The sequence below is a fragment of the Aythya marila genome (genome assembly GCF_965140915.1).
Source record: "Aythya marila genome assembly, chromosome: 1".
NCBI lineage: Eukaryota > Metazoa > Chordata > Aves > Anseriformes > Anatidae > Aythya > Aythya marila.
The window spans coordinates 113806525-113824168 of record NC_139042.1 but is presented as its reverse complement, the minus strand read 5'-3'; the positions used below and the strand labels follow the sequence as shown (position 1 = coordinate 113824168).

Genomic DNA, 17644 nt, shown 5'->3' with positions numbered 1-17644 from the left:
GCTGCCTTCCTCTTGAGTAATTTCAGCTCTTTAGCTGTCTATATGAAATAAAAACATATAGAAGGCTGAAACCAACCCTGACTGAATTCAATTGGTCAGAACTGCAATGTGCCAGTAGATGGAGTTGTTATTCCAGGTGTGGCTGTGGACTTTTTCCTACATTGGGACTTTGTGATGATGTTAAAGGTAGAAATTGCTCATCACTGAAAACTACTTTCAGAGTACAAAGTGTCAGTAGCTCTGTCTGCCTTTTGCTATTGGTCTCTGCCTCATTAACACAAAGGATTCAGTGATGTTTGGTCATCAAGTCTTTCCTGCTTCTTACTGCTTTAAGAAGTGGTTTGGTCATAATCACAAATAGCACAAGGAATGTCACCCAAGCAGCACAAAGACAAAAGTATAACACATTCCAATACGAGGAAATTAGGCTTTAATTAAGCTGCTCAGAAACGTGCTGCATATTTCCAATGGTGAGAGTAAATAAGCACAGAAATATGAAAGTATGTGATGAATTCTGCATCATAAGTAATTTTAAATTCAGGACTATGTTTTTACTGTTTGTGTTTTGTTTGCTTTAATGAGTTGTCTTAATCCCTTAATCAGTCACAAAAAGACACTTTGGCTTCTGTGAGGCTGATTAGATTAGCACGTTGTCCATTCTTGTTCTAACTGGTTGTATTTTAAGATGTACTCATCTACTACTCGTGTACTCATGTACTACTGCGATGTGGATGCCTTGATGTGCAACACTGCCCACTAAGACTTGTTCACAGACCTGCCTTTAGTGAAATACCTGACAGAAAGGTTGACAATGTTTTCTCCTGGTCCTGCAGAGACAAAATAATAGTCAATAGTCCTGTAAAGGGATTTATTTAAAAAACAAAAAATCACTTTATCGTTCCCAAATCTTTGAGCTGAAATGAGAGGTTAGGGTAATTTCTGACAGTCTTAGAGCATCTAACAGACAATATGAACTATCTGTTTTGTGAGAGGCACACTCAACAGAGTATCACAGCAAGCATTCCTAGACTTTTATGAGCCTTATCTGTCTGTAACATTGGATTTACAGTGAATTTATTACAACCTGAACCTAGATAAACATAACTCCATAGCTGTCCTGTTTTACAGTGAAACACTTGTGATAAAATTGAATACCTATCCCACTGAATAGCTTTGTTGGAAATAGATTAAGATTTACCAACTCTTGCCTTCTCTCTCTCTCTCTCTTTTTTTTTTTTTTTTTTTTTTTTTTCTTCCCCTAGGGTGTGGAAAAGCAATAGCAACAAAAGAAAAGATTGGCTATGAAGGGAGAATCACAAGTCCCTATTACCCAAGCTATTACCCTCCAAAATGTCTTTGTGCATGGAACTTCCAGGTAATACAGATTTCTTTCTCTCTAAGCACTGTTACTTTTTTGGGGGGCATACAGTGCCTGTGTGCGTAGAAGGAATGATTGAATAGGGAGTAATCTGCATCCTCATAGATGTGGTAGTTTATAGAAATGGCACGGCTGAATTACTGTTGTGCCCAGTTATTTTGATTTCTTTGTCCTTATTCTTAACAAAGAGAACATAATTCCTAAGCTGTCCTATTTATTACAAAGGTAACGAGCTGAGACGAAATACATTTTGATGTTTGGCTTACAGAATCGCTTCACTGAAGAGAATTCAAGACTTAAATGTTTTTTCTTCCCCTCTTTCCAACCCCCAAAATTTGGGGGGGAGACCAAAAGAAAACTTTTGTCCTCTAACCTAGTTAGTACTATTGCTTCTCTGATAACTCCTATGTTACGCATAATAAACATAATAAATCAAATTTTTGTATTCAAAGATGGTCTGTCCAATCAGCACAACCCCACAGACTTTTTTCTTGGTCTCTTTTTTTTCTCAAGTATCATTTTTTCTTTGTCTTTTCAGGTATTTTCTGAAAACAAATAACCAGAAGTTTAAATTTAAGATAATTTTATCACACCTTGTCTTGATGGTATTAGACTCTTCCAGTTATTCCAGAAAATCTGATAGTAGGTTTTCTGCTATCAGAAATGTAGTACCTGATGATCTTTGATTTATGGTTTCCCCATCACAGTGAAGTTATGTTAGTGCATTACAGTCATACTGTGATTGACTATGCAAAATCTCTATTGTTCTTTACTGGTTCAAATTCCCAAGCTCACAATTTATTGTAGTAGCTCTTACTAGTCAGCTTTCAAATTCATAACCTTATGCACTGCCTTAGCTCTCTTTTGTTTTCTGGATGGCCTCAAGAGCTTGTTCTTTCTGTTAAGTGTTGCCCTTTTTCCCTGTGTGGTGTTTCAAGTTATGAACAAAATTTATTAGTACATCCTCTTTTATAGCATGATCAGTCTCCAAAACAGCAAATAAAACAAACTGCAAGATGGATATTTTGGGGAACTTCTCTGGTACCTGTTTGGTATCCAAGGGTTTTTAATCTCTAAAGAACAAGAAAATGGATACAATACAGCCTACTCTTTGCCTGTCTTTCTTTTTAAGCTACTGGTTGCCCAGGTAGAATTACAACAATATGAATGAAGTCTAGTTGACTAGGACCTACATCCTTTTCTCCCTCTAGAAAACTAAGTCAACGACCTTTTTGCTAAACTTTGTCCTCAATTCAGCCTGGACTTCTGAGGGAAAGGTTGCCCAGTTTAGTCTTGGGAGTTGCCCATGCTATTTTCTAAAACCATTTAATTTCCCCATAGTTTGATGTTGAAATTTCCCTCATTTCCTGTATTATATATTTCCTGTGAGAAAGAAGAAGAATCTTCACTTCTGGATTCTTGCCCCAAATCAGCCCTTGCTTTTGCAAGATGTGGCCATGTTTTGTTTTGTTTTGTTTTTAATGTTTTTGTTCCTTTTAAAAAAGGAAGCTATAATTAATCATGAATCTTCATGATACTGCCAGTTAACACATTCTATAAAACACTAGCAAGTACTTGGCTGAATAGATGCTAGCAAAGACTACAATATTCTGGTAGAAATAACTCCCTGCATTCCCAAGGCAGTACAGGTATTCGGTACAGTATTTTAGCTAACAATCTGCTGGGGCTCTCTGTCCTTGCACAAATAAATTTGGATATGTCTGAATGCTTTGATCTTGACACAAAAGCTGACTTCTGTATACAGCCAGTTGCTTTTTGAAGATGAAAGGGCTATTGGCCAGAGGGGAAGAGAGCCTGTACCTGTGGTGGCCCTTTGCCAACATTTCATTTTGCTGAGGACTGAATAGCTGGCAGGTGTCTCAAGTGCTGGCTGTTGAGCTGGGGAAGTCAGCACAGATCCCAGAGCTTGGCACTGCCAAGCACTATAATTGCTAAAGACTTTAATGTGCTATATCCACAAAAAGAAAAGGAAGCCTGCATGCACTGTCTTTCTTACAACAGACTCCACAGAAGAACCTTGGTATAGCTCTGAAGTTTCATAACTATACCATCAGTGAGAAGAATATTAAAGGCTGTGAACGAGGATGGTGGAAAATTAACGAACACATGTAAGTACTTCTGCATGAGTTATTAAACTAACATAACCAAAACAGACTTTCCCATCACTACTGCAGTTCACTCGGAAAGTTTACACAAAGACAGAGATACTTCATTGGTGCCTCTTATAATTCATGTTTCACTTTGGCTGATAATGTAACTGAATCTTCATAAATACAATAAAAAAAAATTCTAATGAAAAGTACCAAAAAGCTGAAAATAAGGGCCCTTGGTGCTCTATTAAGGGAAAGAAATTAGAAGAGTGGGTGAAAATGGATGTCCAGTAAACCCAACGTAATTTGGGGCTTTCTGTGATGACTGAATAAGGTCTGTTTAAAAACAAACAAAAAAACACTTAAGTGTAACTTAATTCTATGATTGCTCATGATGACACTGAACCTAATTAACTTTTCAGTGAAACAGTATTACAGTGAGATTATTGGGAGTAGGAAAGAAACTGCTTCTGTGTTTCAGTCATGGGCTCTTGAAAGGGACACCACAGATTGATTGCCAAGACACACTATATTTAAGTGGTTTGTATTTAAATACTGCTGCTACTGCTGCTTTTTCATATACTTCTTCTACCCATTTTTTTCTGCAATTTAAAAAATAGTCTTTCAGTCACTGGATGATGAGGCAAGGCTAGGTTTGGGAAGTTGGACTCTATTTTTATATATATATTTTTTTTCAAATGGAAACATCAATAAGATCAGACTTGAAACTGAATTTCTGAATTCACTACTGAAACTAAACTATACTGTGCTTACATAGAGAGAAAAGTCAGTTTTCGTGATGTTACCAACATTATGTCTTGATAGAAATTGGTGGCTGGACAACATGTGCATGAAAAAAGCCAGTCAAAACAGGCAACACGGAGTGTTTGTGTGTTTCTTTTGGTCTTCTTTTTGTGGCATAGTTGGAAGGATTTGAGATGTTAGGGATTGCTGAGAGATGCATCAAATAAAGGCAAAATCTGAAGAAAAAAATGATGATGGGTTCGTACTACAAAGATTCTCTCTGTGAAAGACTGGCTTTTAAATAAAACTACTGATTAAACATTTCACAGAATCAAATGTTGCAGTATGATCTTATGAAATGCATTTGGGGCTAGTTTTTGAAGTACTGCAAAAGAATGCATGCTTCTAATTTCTGTTGCTAGTTGCTGCTGATGTAAGTAGGCCAATATGAATTTTCTTTAGAAAATGTCTTTTTCATGAAAAATAAGGATTTTGAACTCAGTGATCTTCATTTCTGTGCTTACTTTCCATGGAAAATAATGACATAGTATGAAACATTTTGATATTTACATTTTTCTCTCCAAAATTTAATGGTTAATGAAATTGGAATGTGGAGGGAAGCAAACGGCAAAACACACCAGTTTTTCAGGTCCCTGCAATTGCAACTTAGAGCATGCACATTCTGCTACCTTGTGTCAAACTGTTTAGGAAGATTCAGGAAGTTGATCTTTGTAAACTAAGACTGTGACCATGAATATTCTGCAGATAAGGTTTTTTTTGACCCTCTAGGGTCAGCTTTATCTAACCAGAGGCACTGAACATGACCATTCAGTTTGTTCTTGTCGTTATTGCAGAGGATGTGTGTTTGTTGATCTGCCCAGTTGGAAGAGTTGCAGTTGAATAACTGCTTTAGCTAAAATTCTCATTGGCAGAGAGATCAGCTAGTCCCTGTGAGCAGAACATTAGAGATGTACAGGAGCTAAGAAATGTTTTGTTTTTAAATGCTTTGGTGCAATGTCCCACTGAACCTGCAACAGGATGCGCACATCTATTCATCCCCTGAAAAGGCAACCCACTCCCTGCTTCAGTGTATGCGATAGGATCACCTTCATTAGTTTCTTTAGCACTGCTGCAGAGTTACAGATGGTGCTTGGCAAACTCTGTTGGCCCTGGAAAAAGGACTCAAAGCACTAGTAGAAGGCTCACAAGGATATGCAGCTCTCCTACAAACCCCCAAATCATATGACGTTTCTTACTGTGTACAGGACGCAGCTTCCTTTGTCTAGCTGTCTCAGCTCTTCCACAGATGGTCAGGAGCTTCCTCGATTGCTGGTGAGATGAGATTGAATTGACCACTTCTCACCCACATAAAGCAGTCTGTGATTTTTTTTTTAATGTATTTTTTTGAGATGGTGTCAAGGTTTGTTGGAGGGAAGTTGTGTCCTAGTAACTGACAGAAGGAGAAACAGAGAACATCTGTGGGTTAGTTAAGGAGAATCAGATGGCTTGTGAACTTTCTCTTTTGTGCTTAGGTGGGCTGTTTTAGGCTGGGGACAGTGATGACATGACACACTAAAATGAGCGAGAAGACGACTTCCTATAGCAGGAAGGTCTTCACTCTTAGCTTTGATAGATTTTGTTGTTGTTCCTTCGACAGTTAAATGTACTATATTAGAAAGCTGTAAAACATTTATTGACACTGTTTCCAGGATGTGTGAGAACGGTCTCTTGTTATGTTCATTTATATTTGACATTGTTGGAGTTACCTCCTAGACCTGTTAAAAGGATGTTTCATTTTCAGAGTGAAACAAAGCACATCGGGAAAATGTATGAGCAAGGGTGGCTGCTCCTGATGGCATGCTTCAGTAGGGTGCACAGGACATCAGACAACATCCGTCCTCATGGAAATCACTGCCCAATTTACTTGCATTCATTGATATGAAGAGCAGCACTGAAGCAATGCAATGGCTTCCCTTCATTATCAGCTATCCTTTTGGTGTTGCCAAAATAAATGAGAAAAATCTTTACCTCAGGTTAATACTGTAGTAATACACTTAACAATAAAATAACTCATTTATTGCTCAAGATCACTTGAACTGCGCTGTGTTCCTTTGTGTTGCTGTCAAGGAAATGTATATGCTAAATGTGCCAAGAATCAATACAGCTGCTTCTGTTCTTATATCTATTTAGTCTAGTAAGTACTTCTCTTGACAGGAGTCTTGAGGCCACATGTCTCTCTTACAAGTGTTGAGTTTTTGTGTTGGTTTGGTGGGACAGAGGAGACAGGCTTTTATTTCTATTTCTTGTGCAACCTAAACTGTCAGTCTTCAAAGTTTTCCCACACTTAAAATATTCTCTACTTTTCAAACCATCGTACAGCAACCTTACCCTTTTAAAGGGGTTGGAGTTAGTTTGTTGTTTTTCCTTAGCTAGAGTAGCATATAAATGCCAGTTGCAATGTCTTTGGTATCTCTGATGAAGGTTATCTTAGGTTTCTCCAAGTTAAGTGGTAACCAGGCAGAAGTTCAAAGAAGCTCTTTGCCAAAATGGCTGTTTAACATAGATGCACATTGAAAGAATCTTTTCATCTAGACTAGTTACTTGAAGACATGTCTTTCAAAGGTTAAACTTTGCGATCTTAATGGTATTAAGCTGGGTGGCTACCTAGAAATATTTCTAGTTTCCCCAAATCTTTTTCCCTCTGCCTCCAAAGCAGTCAGATCAGTGCCCTGTGCGCTCTTTTTTAGGAGTATTCCTCAAAATGAGAGCAGCTAAACTATGATGATGTTTCCCTTCCCACCAAACTGCTTATGCCTTTGCCAAAATGCAAATCTTTGAAGGTAATTATCATCAGTGTTGACAAAAGTATCATGTTTGACAATCTTCTTAACTTTCTGGTGAAACATTCTGCTTGAAAGTGTGTGGGATATTGTACTGAGGAATGGTGGATCACACGTAATGTTTTTCAGAACTTGGGTACTATTTTAGATGTTGGTTCTTAATTAAAGCATGCTAGCTGACTGTATTGTGATGTTGATGTTAAAATTGCATGTAAGGCAATCCTGATGTAAAGGCTGCTCTAGAACTTTTGATTTCTTTTAGGTACTGTGGTTACTATGTTGATCACCAAACAGTCTTTCATATTGCAAGCTCTGCTGTTAATGTTGAGCTTCAGTGCAGTTCAAAGGTGTCAGAGAAGCCACTTCTGGTGGAGTACGGCAGCTATAACATCAGTCAACGTAAGATGGACTTTTATTTTTTTTCAACCCATCTTTGTATTTCAGCCCTGTAAAACTGAACATCTCAGGTTCAGTGGGACTTGACTATCTTTATGCAGGAAACTGTCATGTTGCATTGTTTATTTGTTGATTTTACTTTTTTAGGTGACTAGCAAAGAGCCTTTTATAGCACATCAAGGCTATGTGGCAAAGGTTTGCGGGCATGTGCAGCATGCTCTGGTTTTCCTGTGCATACACGGTCTTTTCTCTTCTGCACAGCTCTTAAAGCTTCCTGTGTGGCCAGAACATGCATGGGCCTGGTGAACTCCTCAAGCCTCACATTAGCTTCTACCTGTACCAATAGCTTTGCTAGCTATTTACTTCCTATTTAGTAAAACCTGAAAATAAAAAAGATGTCAAACACTGGAATCTGTCAGATGATGAGTGTCAGTCAACTCAAGTCAGTTATTCTTATTTACAAACAAAACTTTGGCAATGAAAACAATCTTCCTATTACCATGAAAAGCTCCAGGTAATGAACACAGTAATGAGCTGTACTGAACAACCAACTGCTTATTCCAAAACTTTTCCAACCACCAGGTTTTTCAAATCCAAAAACAGACAACTATTTACTGAAACAATTTCTTATGTTAGTCTTATAAACATTGATGTTAAAGTAGTAGAGTAACAATGTTTTTTAGTCACAGCTATGTACCACACCAGAGCTCTTTTATGCATTGAATATCTGTGGAGTATGTAAAAAGACGCTATCTTCATGACTTTATGTTAAAAGGCTAATATTTCTGTAATTCACAAATCACCTTAATACAGTATACTAACTTAGTGGCTATTGAAAGTGAGAGTATCCTTTAGAAGAAGGCATTCTAAGCTGTGTTTATTTGTTTGTTTGTTTGTTTTGATAAACCTCCAGCATGTCCACCTGGATATTTCAAGTGCTCCACTGGCTTATGCATCCAGCAGATACAGCGCTGTGATGGGATAAACAATTGCTTTGATGAAAGTGATGAACTCTTTTGTGGTTTGTATTTATTTACTAGAGATCTTGATGCAAACCCCCCTAAATGTATTCTTTAGTCTGAAGTCTTAAAAGGTAGCTAAAAGACGTGAAACTTTGCGGGGGGAGAGGAGGAAGAGAAGATGTTTCTAGGATTCTTTGAATTTCCACATTCAGGCTATCAGTTGGTATCTTGCATGTTTAATTCATAATTAATCAGCACAGGAAAGAACTAAGAATGAAGAAGGTATGACATGGAAAAGCAAGAGGAAGAGAATTAATGTGCAAGAATAATTGTAAGAGGTTGGAATTCAGGTTTTCCTTCTGTGATAAATGCTATTTTTGAGATGAATTATTTTCATGAGGAAATGACAAACTGCAGATAGAGTAGATGAGAGTGATGATAAATGTCAGTGGTTGAAAGAGCATGAGCCACCCACTTGGGGCAATGTGTGAACTGGGATGGGTTACTGAAGTCTTTTTGCACTTCATTTTCTCTATGCATAATGCAGCCCTCACCCTCATGCTTGTAAAGTGCAATGAGCTATGAAAGTGATACCTGGACATGGTCAGAAGGATAGTGTTAGCATTACAAGTATGCTTCTGAAACTGATTTGACTCATGTTTTCAAGTTGTCCCTGAGTGGAACTGTAACTCCAGCTTTGCGATACAGGATAACTTGCTTGCCTGCAATGGAGTAAGTGATTGTGAGAATGGAAATGATGAGCAGAACTGTACCAACAGTAAGGCTACTCTTGTTGTTGTTGTTGTTGTTTCTTCCTCCCCTTCTATCATTTATTCAATCTTGATTTAAATACTTGATGCAGGATTCAAAGAGTTAAGAGGCGCTGTCAAATCTAACACAGGATGTATAATTCTGTTCAGTTTTCTGATATGCTTGTAAACAAACAGTTATTGATTTAAACTATTTATTTTTAATGAGATCATGAACATCTATTTCTGTTGAAATACTGGCACAAATGGGGATCTAGAAACTTGAAGTTTGATTCCGAAATTTTATCTCCCTAAAGCAAAATCTCTGCAAATGATTTCCTGGATCTGTTTTACCATCTGTAAAATAACTATAAAGAGGACTGTTTCTTTGGAACAGTTTTCAGACTTATAAGGCTAATGTGTTTTAAAATGCAGTGTAAGTGTAAGCCTGGCGGTAGGCACAGGAAAGTTTTCAATCTGCCGTTTCTTTAACTTAGAACCAATGGACACCATGACATGTGAGAGGGAGTCCAACCAAGAAGTGCTGCATGTTTTTAAAGAAACATTTTTAAAAAAATGTTAATACGTATGACCTTTTTAACTTTGATAGGCTGTGTAAATGGTTACAGGATACTTCTTTATGTTAAGAAGAAAAACAGACTCCTTTTCAGTGGAATCCTTTATTGCAAGCCACAGAGAAATAGGAAAGCACCAGGGTTGGGAATGCAGTTTAACTGGCTGTAATTACTAAGATGGCTTTCACTGCCATCTTTTGTTTCATAGGTAATGCTGAGACATAAAGAGGGTTTCTTTCCAGAGTACTGGATGTTCTTCTCTTTCTTGCCTAGCACTTACTCTATTGGCAAGTTTTTGATAGTATACCTATGCTTACTAGTGCTTTGAGAACAGATGAGAGGAAATCCATGTTCAAAAATACTGTCAGCTTGATACAGGCACTAGTTTAGATGCAGCTCTACTGGAATAGCTTGTTCAACTTAAAGGCTGGCTTAAGCCATCTCAGACCAAGTGCTTTCTTGCTACGTTCCCTACTGCCTGTTGATACATGTATGAATTTCATCTATGCAGATGTATAAACATGTAAATCTGGTCCAATATTCTTCCCTTTTTTTTTTTTTTTTTTTTTTCCCACACAACTATTTCAGGTATTCCTTGTACCAATCACACATTTAAGTGCAGGAATAATATATGCATTAAGAAACAAAATGCAAAATGCGATGGGACTGTGGACTGTACTGATGGAAGTGATGAAAGCAGCTGCAGTAAGTCCCTCCCACTTGTCTGAACTTCAAACCTTTCACACCTGAAAGCCTTTTTATTTCTTTCTCTTTAGGAGTTTGTATAACTCATGTAGCAGAACATAATGAGGTTTTTATTGTGTCTGCTTAGTCATAGTAGGATAACAGTCTGATACCAGTTTATGTCAGGTCTGGTTGCAGTGTTTGCGGGAGATTGGGCTTACCGCTATGAGGAGTCTTAGTTATGATGTTTATTGCAGCTATGTTAAGGAACAGAGAACCTGGGGTAACTGCAGAATTAACTTGGCCAACTGGAAAGGCAGTGTTCTTAGAGCTTCCAGCAGAGCTGAGTACTTTTATTGGAGTCAGACAGTATTTATACTTCTGGAGTTCTGTATTTGCAGTGAGAAACGCGTTTCATTTCTGTCTCCTGATGGTGAAGATCTCAATATCTCATAGTATCAGTCTAGGTTATAATCTTAAACCTTCTGAAAGTAACCTCTGTACAAGTTCTTTTGGCTTATTTATATCTATATATAATGTAATTAATAAAATAACACATTCAGATATTATATAATGCATTGTATATAATATGTAAAATAATATATATTATAAAGTGTGTATACGTATACATATATAAATACAATTGTTACTGCAGTAGGAATTTAAAAAATGCGTTAGGATTCACTTGCTTAAACTGAATATCCTAGGGTATTTTGTCTGGCCTTCAGCTGTTCCTGCAATGTTACGTATATGTCAAACCTGTCACCATCTGCCTTGGATCAACTATGACATTTTAAAAGATGAATTATATGCCTACTTCTGTTTGGAAATGCTAATGCTGCTTTTGACTCTTTGTATGGGTGCTGGGAAGTGTTAGCACCTGTCTATGGGAGCATGGGACTAAAAGAAGGATACAAGGTCCTGTAGCACAGTCCTTCTCCCTTCTTCAAAATAGTGTGAAGGTTTTTGTGTTGAGGCATGACTTATTCACTTCTGAGTTAGCAATATACAATGTTTTCAGACTTCCAGTTTCTTCCATTGTAAATTAGTGATAGGATTACCTGGTTTCTGAAGTAATAAATGACCAAACTGTGTATACATAGCTGATACTGTAAGTATCTTTCTCATACTCATGTTTTGGCTGGAAATAAGTATGCAGATGCTCCTGAACTTCCTTCCCTCCAGAAGCACTCCTTTTAGTTCAGGACTAACTGAACTGGGTAGTAAAAAGTGTTGAAGGATTGTCTGTTTTTACATGTTCATTGTGATGCTTGTGAAATCAATGGATCCTCTGAAATATCTGACACAAGAAAGATTTAGAGACCAATTTCTGTGGCAGAACTAGAATAGAAAGTTTTCTTTCTAAGGCCAGTGCCCTTTTTTATGGTGTCATCTCTTGTTTCAGGAACAGACTAGGTGGATAGACAAGTTTTCCAATCGGGGCAAGGAAATGAACTTCAAAACATTTTAAAGAGCAAAATTATTTCATACAACATGTGGGAAACACTCTCATTAAAGGAAAGAACGCAGGACAGAGATAGTAACCTGAAATATCCCTTTCAGGTTGTGGCAGCAGCAAGAGCAGCAACCTCATCTCTCGGATTGTAGGTGGTACAAACACAAAGGAAGGTGAATGGCCATGGCAGGTCAGCCTCCATTTTGTGGGAGCTGCTTACTGTGGGGCATCAGTGATATCAAAAGAATGGCTTGTATCTGCAGCTCACTGCTTTCAAGGGAGCAAGTAAGCAGTCTTTTCCCCCCAAACCCTATCCCAAATATCACTAGTGTTCTGGAACACTTTTAGCTTCCAGAGTTTGAACTGTACTAAGGTGTGATGTGCCCTTCTTTCTTTGGCCCAGTGTTGGGGAAGGTGATGCATTGTGGAGCACTTTTTGAAGAGATGGTGTGTGTTTTTGCTCCCAACCAGGCTGGCTGACCCCAGAGCATGGCGTGCTCACTTGGGGATGCAAACACAAGGCCGTGCAAAGTTTGTATCTGCTGTGAGACGGATCATTGTCCATGAATACTATAATAGCAGGAACTACGACTATGACATTGCATTGCTACAGCTGAGCAAACCATGGCCAGAAACAATGAGCCACGTCATTCAGCCAATCTGCGTACCTCCATTTTCACACAGAGTCCGCAGTGGTGACAAATGTTGGATAACAGGTTGGGGCCAAAAGCAGGAAGTGGGTGAGTTTAATGCCATCAGTTGAGTTAACATTTCTTCCCCAGGTGATTAGCTGCAGGTTTGTGTGCAGGACACCTGCTGTTCTTGCATGCGTGAAGCATGCAGAAAACTGTAATGTTTTTAATTTAGTCTCCTCTGGAAGTAGGTTCTTGCATGTATGTAACTTTATGCACTTAGGAAAAATAGCAGCCAGTCCTGTGGATCTGGAAGTACTCTGTGCTTGTGTTGGGTAAGATTGGCAAGGAGCTGCATTTTTTCTTCAGTCATACAGTATTGTTTCTCCTCTTTGTTACTCTTAGAGTTTCATTAAACTGCCTAAATGGACTCTTCCTTGCCTGCTGCAGGGGAACGAACCTAATTTTCCCTACTCCTATATTCAACCTCTTCATGATGAGCTCTGAGGCATGGAGCTGCCTGCAAGGCACCACCACCTGTATCCTCAGGGTGTAGCTGAGAAAATGGACACCACATTGACAAAATGGCTGCTATTACAATGGTGGGCTGGCTCCCTCCCACACCTTGTCACGTGCTGCCTCTTATTTTGCACAAATGCTAGTACCTTTGTCCTTGTTGTAGCCATCCAGTAACAGAAAGCAGGGCTTAGGAAAGGACTGGGTAATGGTACGGTGGCTGCTAGCACCTGTGTGCTGTTGGATGGGCTTTCCCGAATGAGGAAACACAGGTGTGAACGCTGCCCACAGCATCAGTCATGTAACCACCACCATGCCAAACCTCCACTCTGCTGGGATGCACCTGACTTAGGTGGTTTGTCTACACCTCCAGAGCTGCCCTGCCCCAGCTTCACCTGCCATCTCAGGGTGGCTGTCTCCATGCTGCCCCTCCACACTCAGATGAGAGTGGGAGAAGCAAACGTGGTGAGGTGTAGCAGCATGTAGGCAGCCTCCAGTATTTTGACTTGATGCTCTCAGCCAGAATCACCATCTTCCAAATTACGTTTCTTCCAAATTACATTCAGGCTCTGCAAGTAGCTGTGAGAAATGTATGGTTGTGAATGAAGTACAGCCATCCTATCAGGTCAAGATTTTGATAAAAATGTGTAGCATGATGTCTCCTTGACCTATTGATTAGTCATTTAGGAAATTTTAAAACATGGTGATTTGAAAGATAAACACGATACCTCAAAAAAGAGAGGGAGAAGTGTTCTTTTCCCTTTGCTCCTCTCTTCATTTCCTTCTTCAATTTCCTCTCTTTCCCTCTTTCTTCATCAGTTTACATAATTTGTAAAATTAGTCTTTTAAATATGTTATAAGTTTATTTTTTAGTATACACTACCTTTACCTAAACCCAAAACAAACCTGCAACTTGCACATTTGAATATGTTGGTGAAATTTCTTTGTCTATACCCTTTTTTGGGAGGACCTCATGATATTATTACAGCTTTTGTGCTGAAAGGACAGAACAGTTCAGTTTAATTCTGCTTTACTGAAAATGTATATTTTGCAGAAAAGATGTCTTTTAACAAAACATTTGGATAGAGAGGGCAGAATTTAAGGTAAGTCTGAACTTTTAAGCTGCCAAAAGAGAATTTTTTGATATGTAACGCTGATCTGTGATTTTAGTTCTGGATGTAGCTTCTTGAAAGACACCACCCTAACTGCAGATCTGTCTTGTTAAAATCCAAATACCTTTATAAGATTCAATTTTTTCCCAAAGTAGAATCTTCCCAAATTAGTAAATCTTGAGACATTTTGCAAAAGACATTACAGAAGGCTTTTTGGCCAACCCTGATGATTAGGCCATTGTCTTTGCTGTGGCCAAGGGCCCATGATCATGTTATACAAATGCCTGGTAGAAGAGGCTTTCTGCACCTTTGGGATTTAGTTGTTTGCAATCTGGAACAGTTTAGAGTTCAAAAGTATGTGGGGATATTTTCTGAAGACTTCTTGGTTGTGCCTTTACTAGACAAGTAATATGTTAAGCTCTGTTGAACCATCCCTTTCAATTTGTTTCCCAGGTGAGGAAGGTGCTGCGATTCTTCAGAAAGCAGAAGTAGAAATTATTGACCAATCATTATGTCATTCCACATATGGGATTATCACAGCTAGGATGTTTTGTGCAGGACTAATGTCTGGAAAAAGAGATGGGTGCAAAGTATGTATCTTATCACAACTCACATAGAGTTTATTTTGCCTTTCATTGTTGCATGATGAGATGTTAGAACTTGGTGGCAAACCACCATGTGGTACATATGGTTTGGTTCTGAAACACAGCTATGTAAAAGAGCCGTTTAATAGATAGTCTGTCATTTGGGTATTCTCAGAGATTTGCTGGTTTGTGTGAATGAATAGCTTCATGAAGGTTCAGTTGCAGGCTGAGGTCCAATGGATTTGCAAGTCCTAAAAGCATGATGAAGGTAGGCTGTATCTGGCAAGAGGGTCTCTAAACTGAAAAAAGAAATTGAGAAGCTAGCTTGTTTCTTTTCAGGATCCCTTCCCCCTAGTGTTGAAACAGAGGGCTGTCTGATGAGATGCAGACAACTAGACATAAAATTTCAAATGTATAATATTTCTTCTGATCCGGCAATGCTGTGAAATAATATATGTGCAATTCTGAATTCTCATGGCAAGTAATATCTTAGTGTTTTCGAAAAGTATAATGCAATGGCTGTTTATTAGCAGCTCATGAGACTGACAGCAAGCATCATTTCCATTAACCAGGGAACCTTGTTTCTTCAGTTGTCTTTTTGGGCACTCGAGACAGTCAACGAAAGGCATAATTTGGAGGTTGTTTGGCTGCATTTCTGTAAGGAAAAATATTGTCTGACTATGTCTGGCAGTTATTAGAGCTGATAGATTTGTGGGATTTCTGTTTTGTGAAAAATGCTGCTGTTCCTGTTTCTTTTTGTCCCAGTAATTAAAGAATCAATTGAATGCTTAACTCTCTAAATGAAAAATCTTAATTGTCAAGCATGGAAAAAGATCTTCTATATGAAACCTTTAATAATTTTATGAGAATTCAGGATGATCATGGAATGTCCTACAATCCTATAAAAGTTAAAGATTTTCTGTTACTGGCTGTAACAGAAAATATGTGTAGAAGGAAAGCACTTCCTTTGCAAACATCAAAATCCTACCAGTTCAGACTTCGCTTTTGTAAATACTTTTTACATTTAATGCTTTGGTAAAGCTCAGTTTACTAACAGCTGTTTCAGAGGAATTGTGTCTGCAACAGAGTCTTACAAGGAAGTAAAAGATTGATTCAAGAGACTTTCCACAAATGGTGCCAATTTTTTTTTGCTTGAATTTCTGCCAATATTGTCCAGAAGAATTACCCTGTAAAGGAAGGGTACTGCTTGCATTGTTCTGTAGCATTATTATTCTATATAAAACTTGGAAGTCTATTACGAACTTTGTTTCAACTGCCTTAATTCCAAAAGCATTGTGGTACCCCTAAGCATTATCTGCTAGCTAGTGTCTATTATAGGACAATACGTAGTGTTTTGTTTTCTTTTTTTTAAATGTTGATGGATCACACTCCATTTCCGTTTGCTTTTAATTTGAAGGAAGTTGCGTTGACTATTGAATATTCTAATTTTAAAAAATATTAGAACAGTTTTGAATTTTTTATAAAAGCTTGTTTTTTGGAGTTGTCAGGTGTGTAGCCTCTAAATGAACATACGTATTAAGTAGCAGATTTGGGGTTTAACTGTTAGTTTGGGGCTAGGAAGTTATTTGTCAATTTGAAATACAGCTCACAAAAAGTAGTATATTAATACATTTAAAGAATGACAGCTAGTCCTCTCTCATGTGAAAGAGTAAACTTTGGTACAACTGTGTGATCCCATCTGCTTCAATTAAACAAACAAAAAAACATAAAACTATTGACTCTGGTTTGAAGTCTGTGAGTGGGGAAAATGTAAGCATTTCTTCAATTATTTGTGCAAAATGACTCCCATTGAATTTTGTCCTGGTTTTTATTTTCTAGATTTTAAATTCATACAACTTAATATTTTCTTTTTAGGGTGATTCTGGTGGACCATTGTCATGTCAAAGCAATGGAGATGGAAAATGGTTTTTGACTGGCATTGTTAGCTGGGGTTACGGATGTGGAAGACCAAATTTCCCTGGTGTCTACACAAGAGTGTCAAATTTTGCACCATGGATTCACAAATATGTGCCTTCAGTCATGTAACTTGAAAACTGTTTTTATGAAATAAAATATGTACTGAATATCTTCATTAAAACATGGTTGGTTAAAAACTATTCAGTGTTGGAATTTCTTTCCATGTCACAAGACACAATACTGCTGACACAATATTTAATTTTGGAGTACACATATAGCAGTAACAAGCACCCTTTGTTCAAACCTTGGTGAAATGAGTATCAGAAGAAGTCTGATCTTGTGGTGGTTGTTCTGTACAGGTGTCTGTTGACACAGGAGAAGTGATAATGAATGTATGGCAATTTTCACTCTTACTGTTAGCACAAATTATACACATGTGCAATTGTCTGTCAGAAAATCGAAGAGTCAACTTTCCAGCTCGAGACAGCTTAAGCCTCATTCACGTATCTCCTCTGAGGTGTGCATGGTTCAATACAGTAGTAACAGTGAAATAGCAAATGACCATCAGTACTCCTGCTAATCCTACGTTTCCTGCCTCCTAGGGTGACAGCTGACAGAGGAAGAGAAGGATTTGCAGCAAGTGAGCCCAATCCTCTCAAATCTGCAGGGCAGTGGTTTTCGGAGATCAGAAGTTCTGCAGATAAGTGTGGAACACAAAGCATTACCAGTATATCTTCTCCAGTTTCTGTTTGTAATTGACTGTATGGTTTAGAGCTGCTAACTCATTATTCCCTACCTTAATTTCTTCTTATTGAAGATCATTCATACTTCATCCTTCTCAGAATTTGAATTCTTCATCTGAGTCAACCTTGACAAGATGAATAAATGTGGTGATGTTATTGCAATGATCTTGCCCTTAACAAAATAAAACCAATGCTTCTACCCTCTGAGAGATATCTTAACTATCTTAAACATCTATAAAATTGGG

General features: G+C 38.0%; 1 protein-coding gene across 1 annotated transcript in view; it reads left to right on the top strand.

The window, feature by feature from the left end:
• The window catches only part of TMPRSS7 (transmembrane serine protease 7), a gene marked incomplete at both ends in the record, with an annotated part of 30293 nt that extends 13508 nt beyond the window's left edge, over positions 1–16785 (top strand). The window contains 10 exons of the mRNA XM_082751582.1: positions 1263–1375; positions 3401–3507; positions 7336–7472; positions 8383–8490; positions 9099–9209; positions 10344–10460; positions 12003–12180; positions 12367–12635; positions 14609–14745; positions 16615–16785. Coding sequence (XP_082607708.1) covers positions 1263–1375; positions 3401–3507; positions 7336–7472; positions 8383–8490; positions 9099–9209; positions 10344–10460; positions 12003–12180; positions 12367–12635; positions 14609–14745; positions 16615–16785 — 1448 coding nt within the window. The remainder of the gene's footprint in view (positions 1–1262; positions 1376–3400; positions 3508–7335; positions 7473–8382; positions 8491–9098; positions 9210–10343; positions 10461–12002; positions 12181–12366; positions 12636–14608; positions 14746–16614) is intronic.
• Positions 16786–17644: the final 859 nt, after the last annotated feature.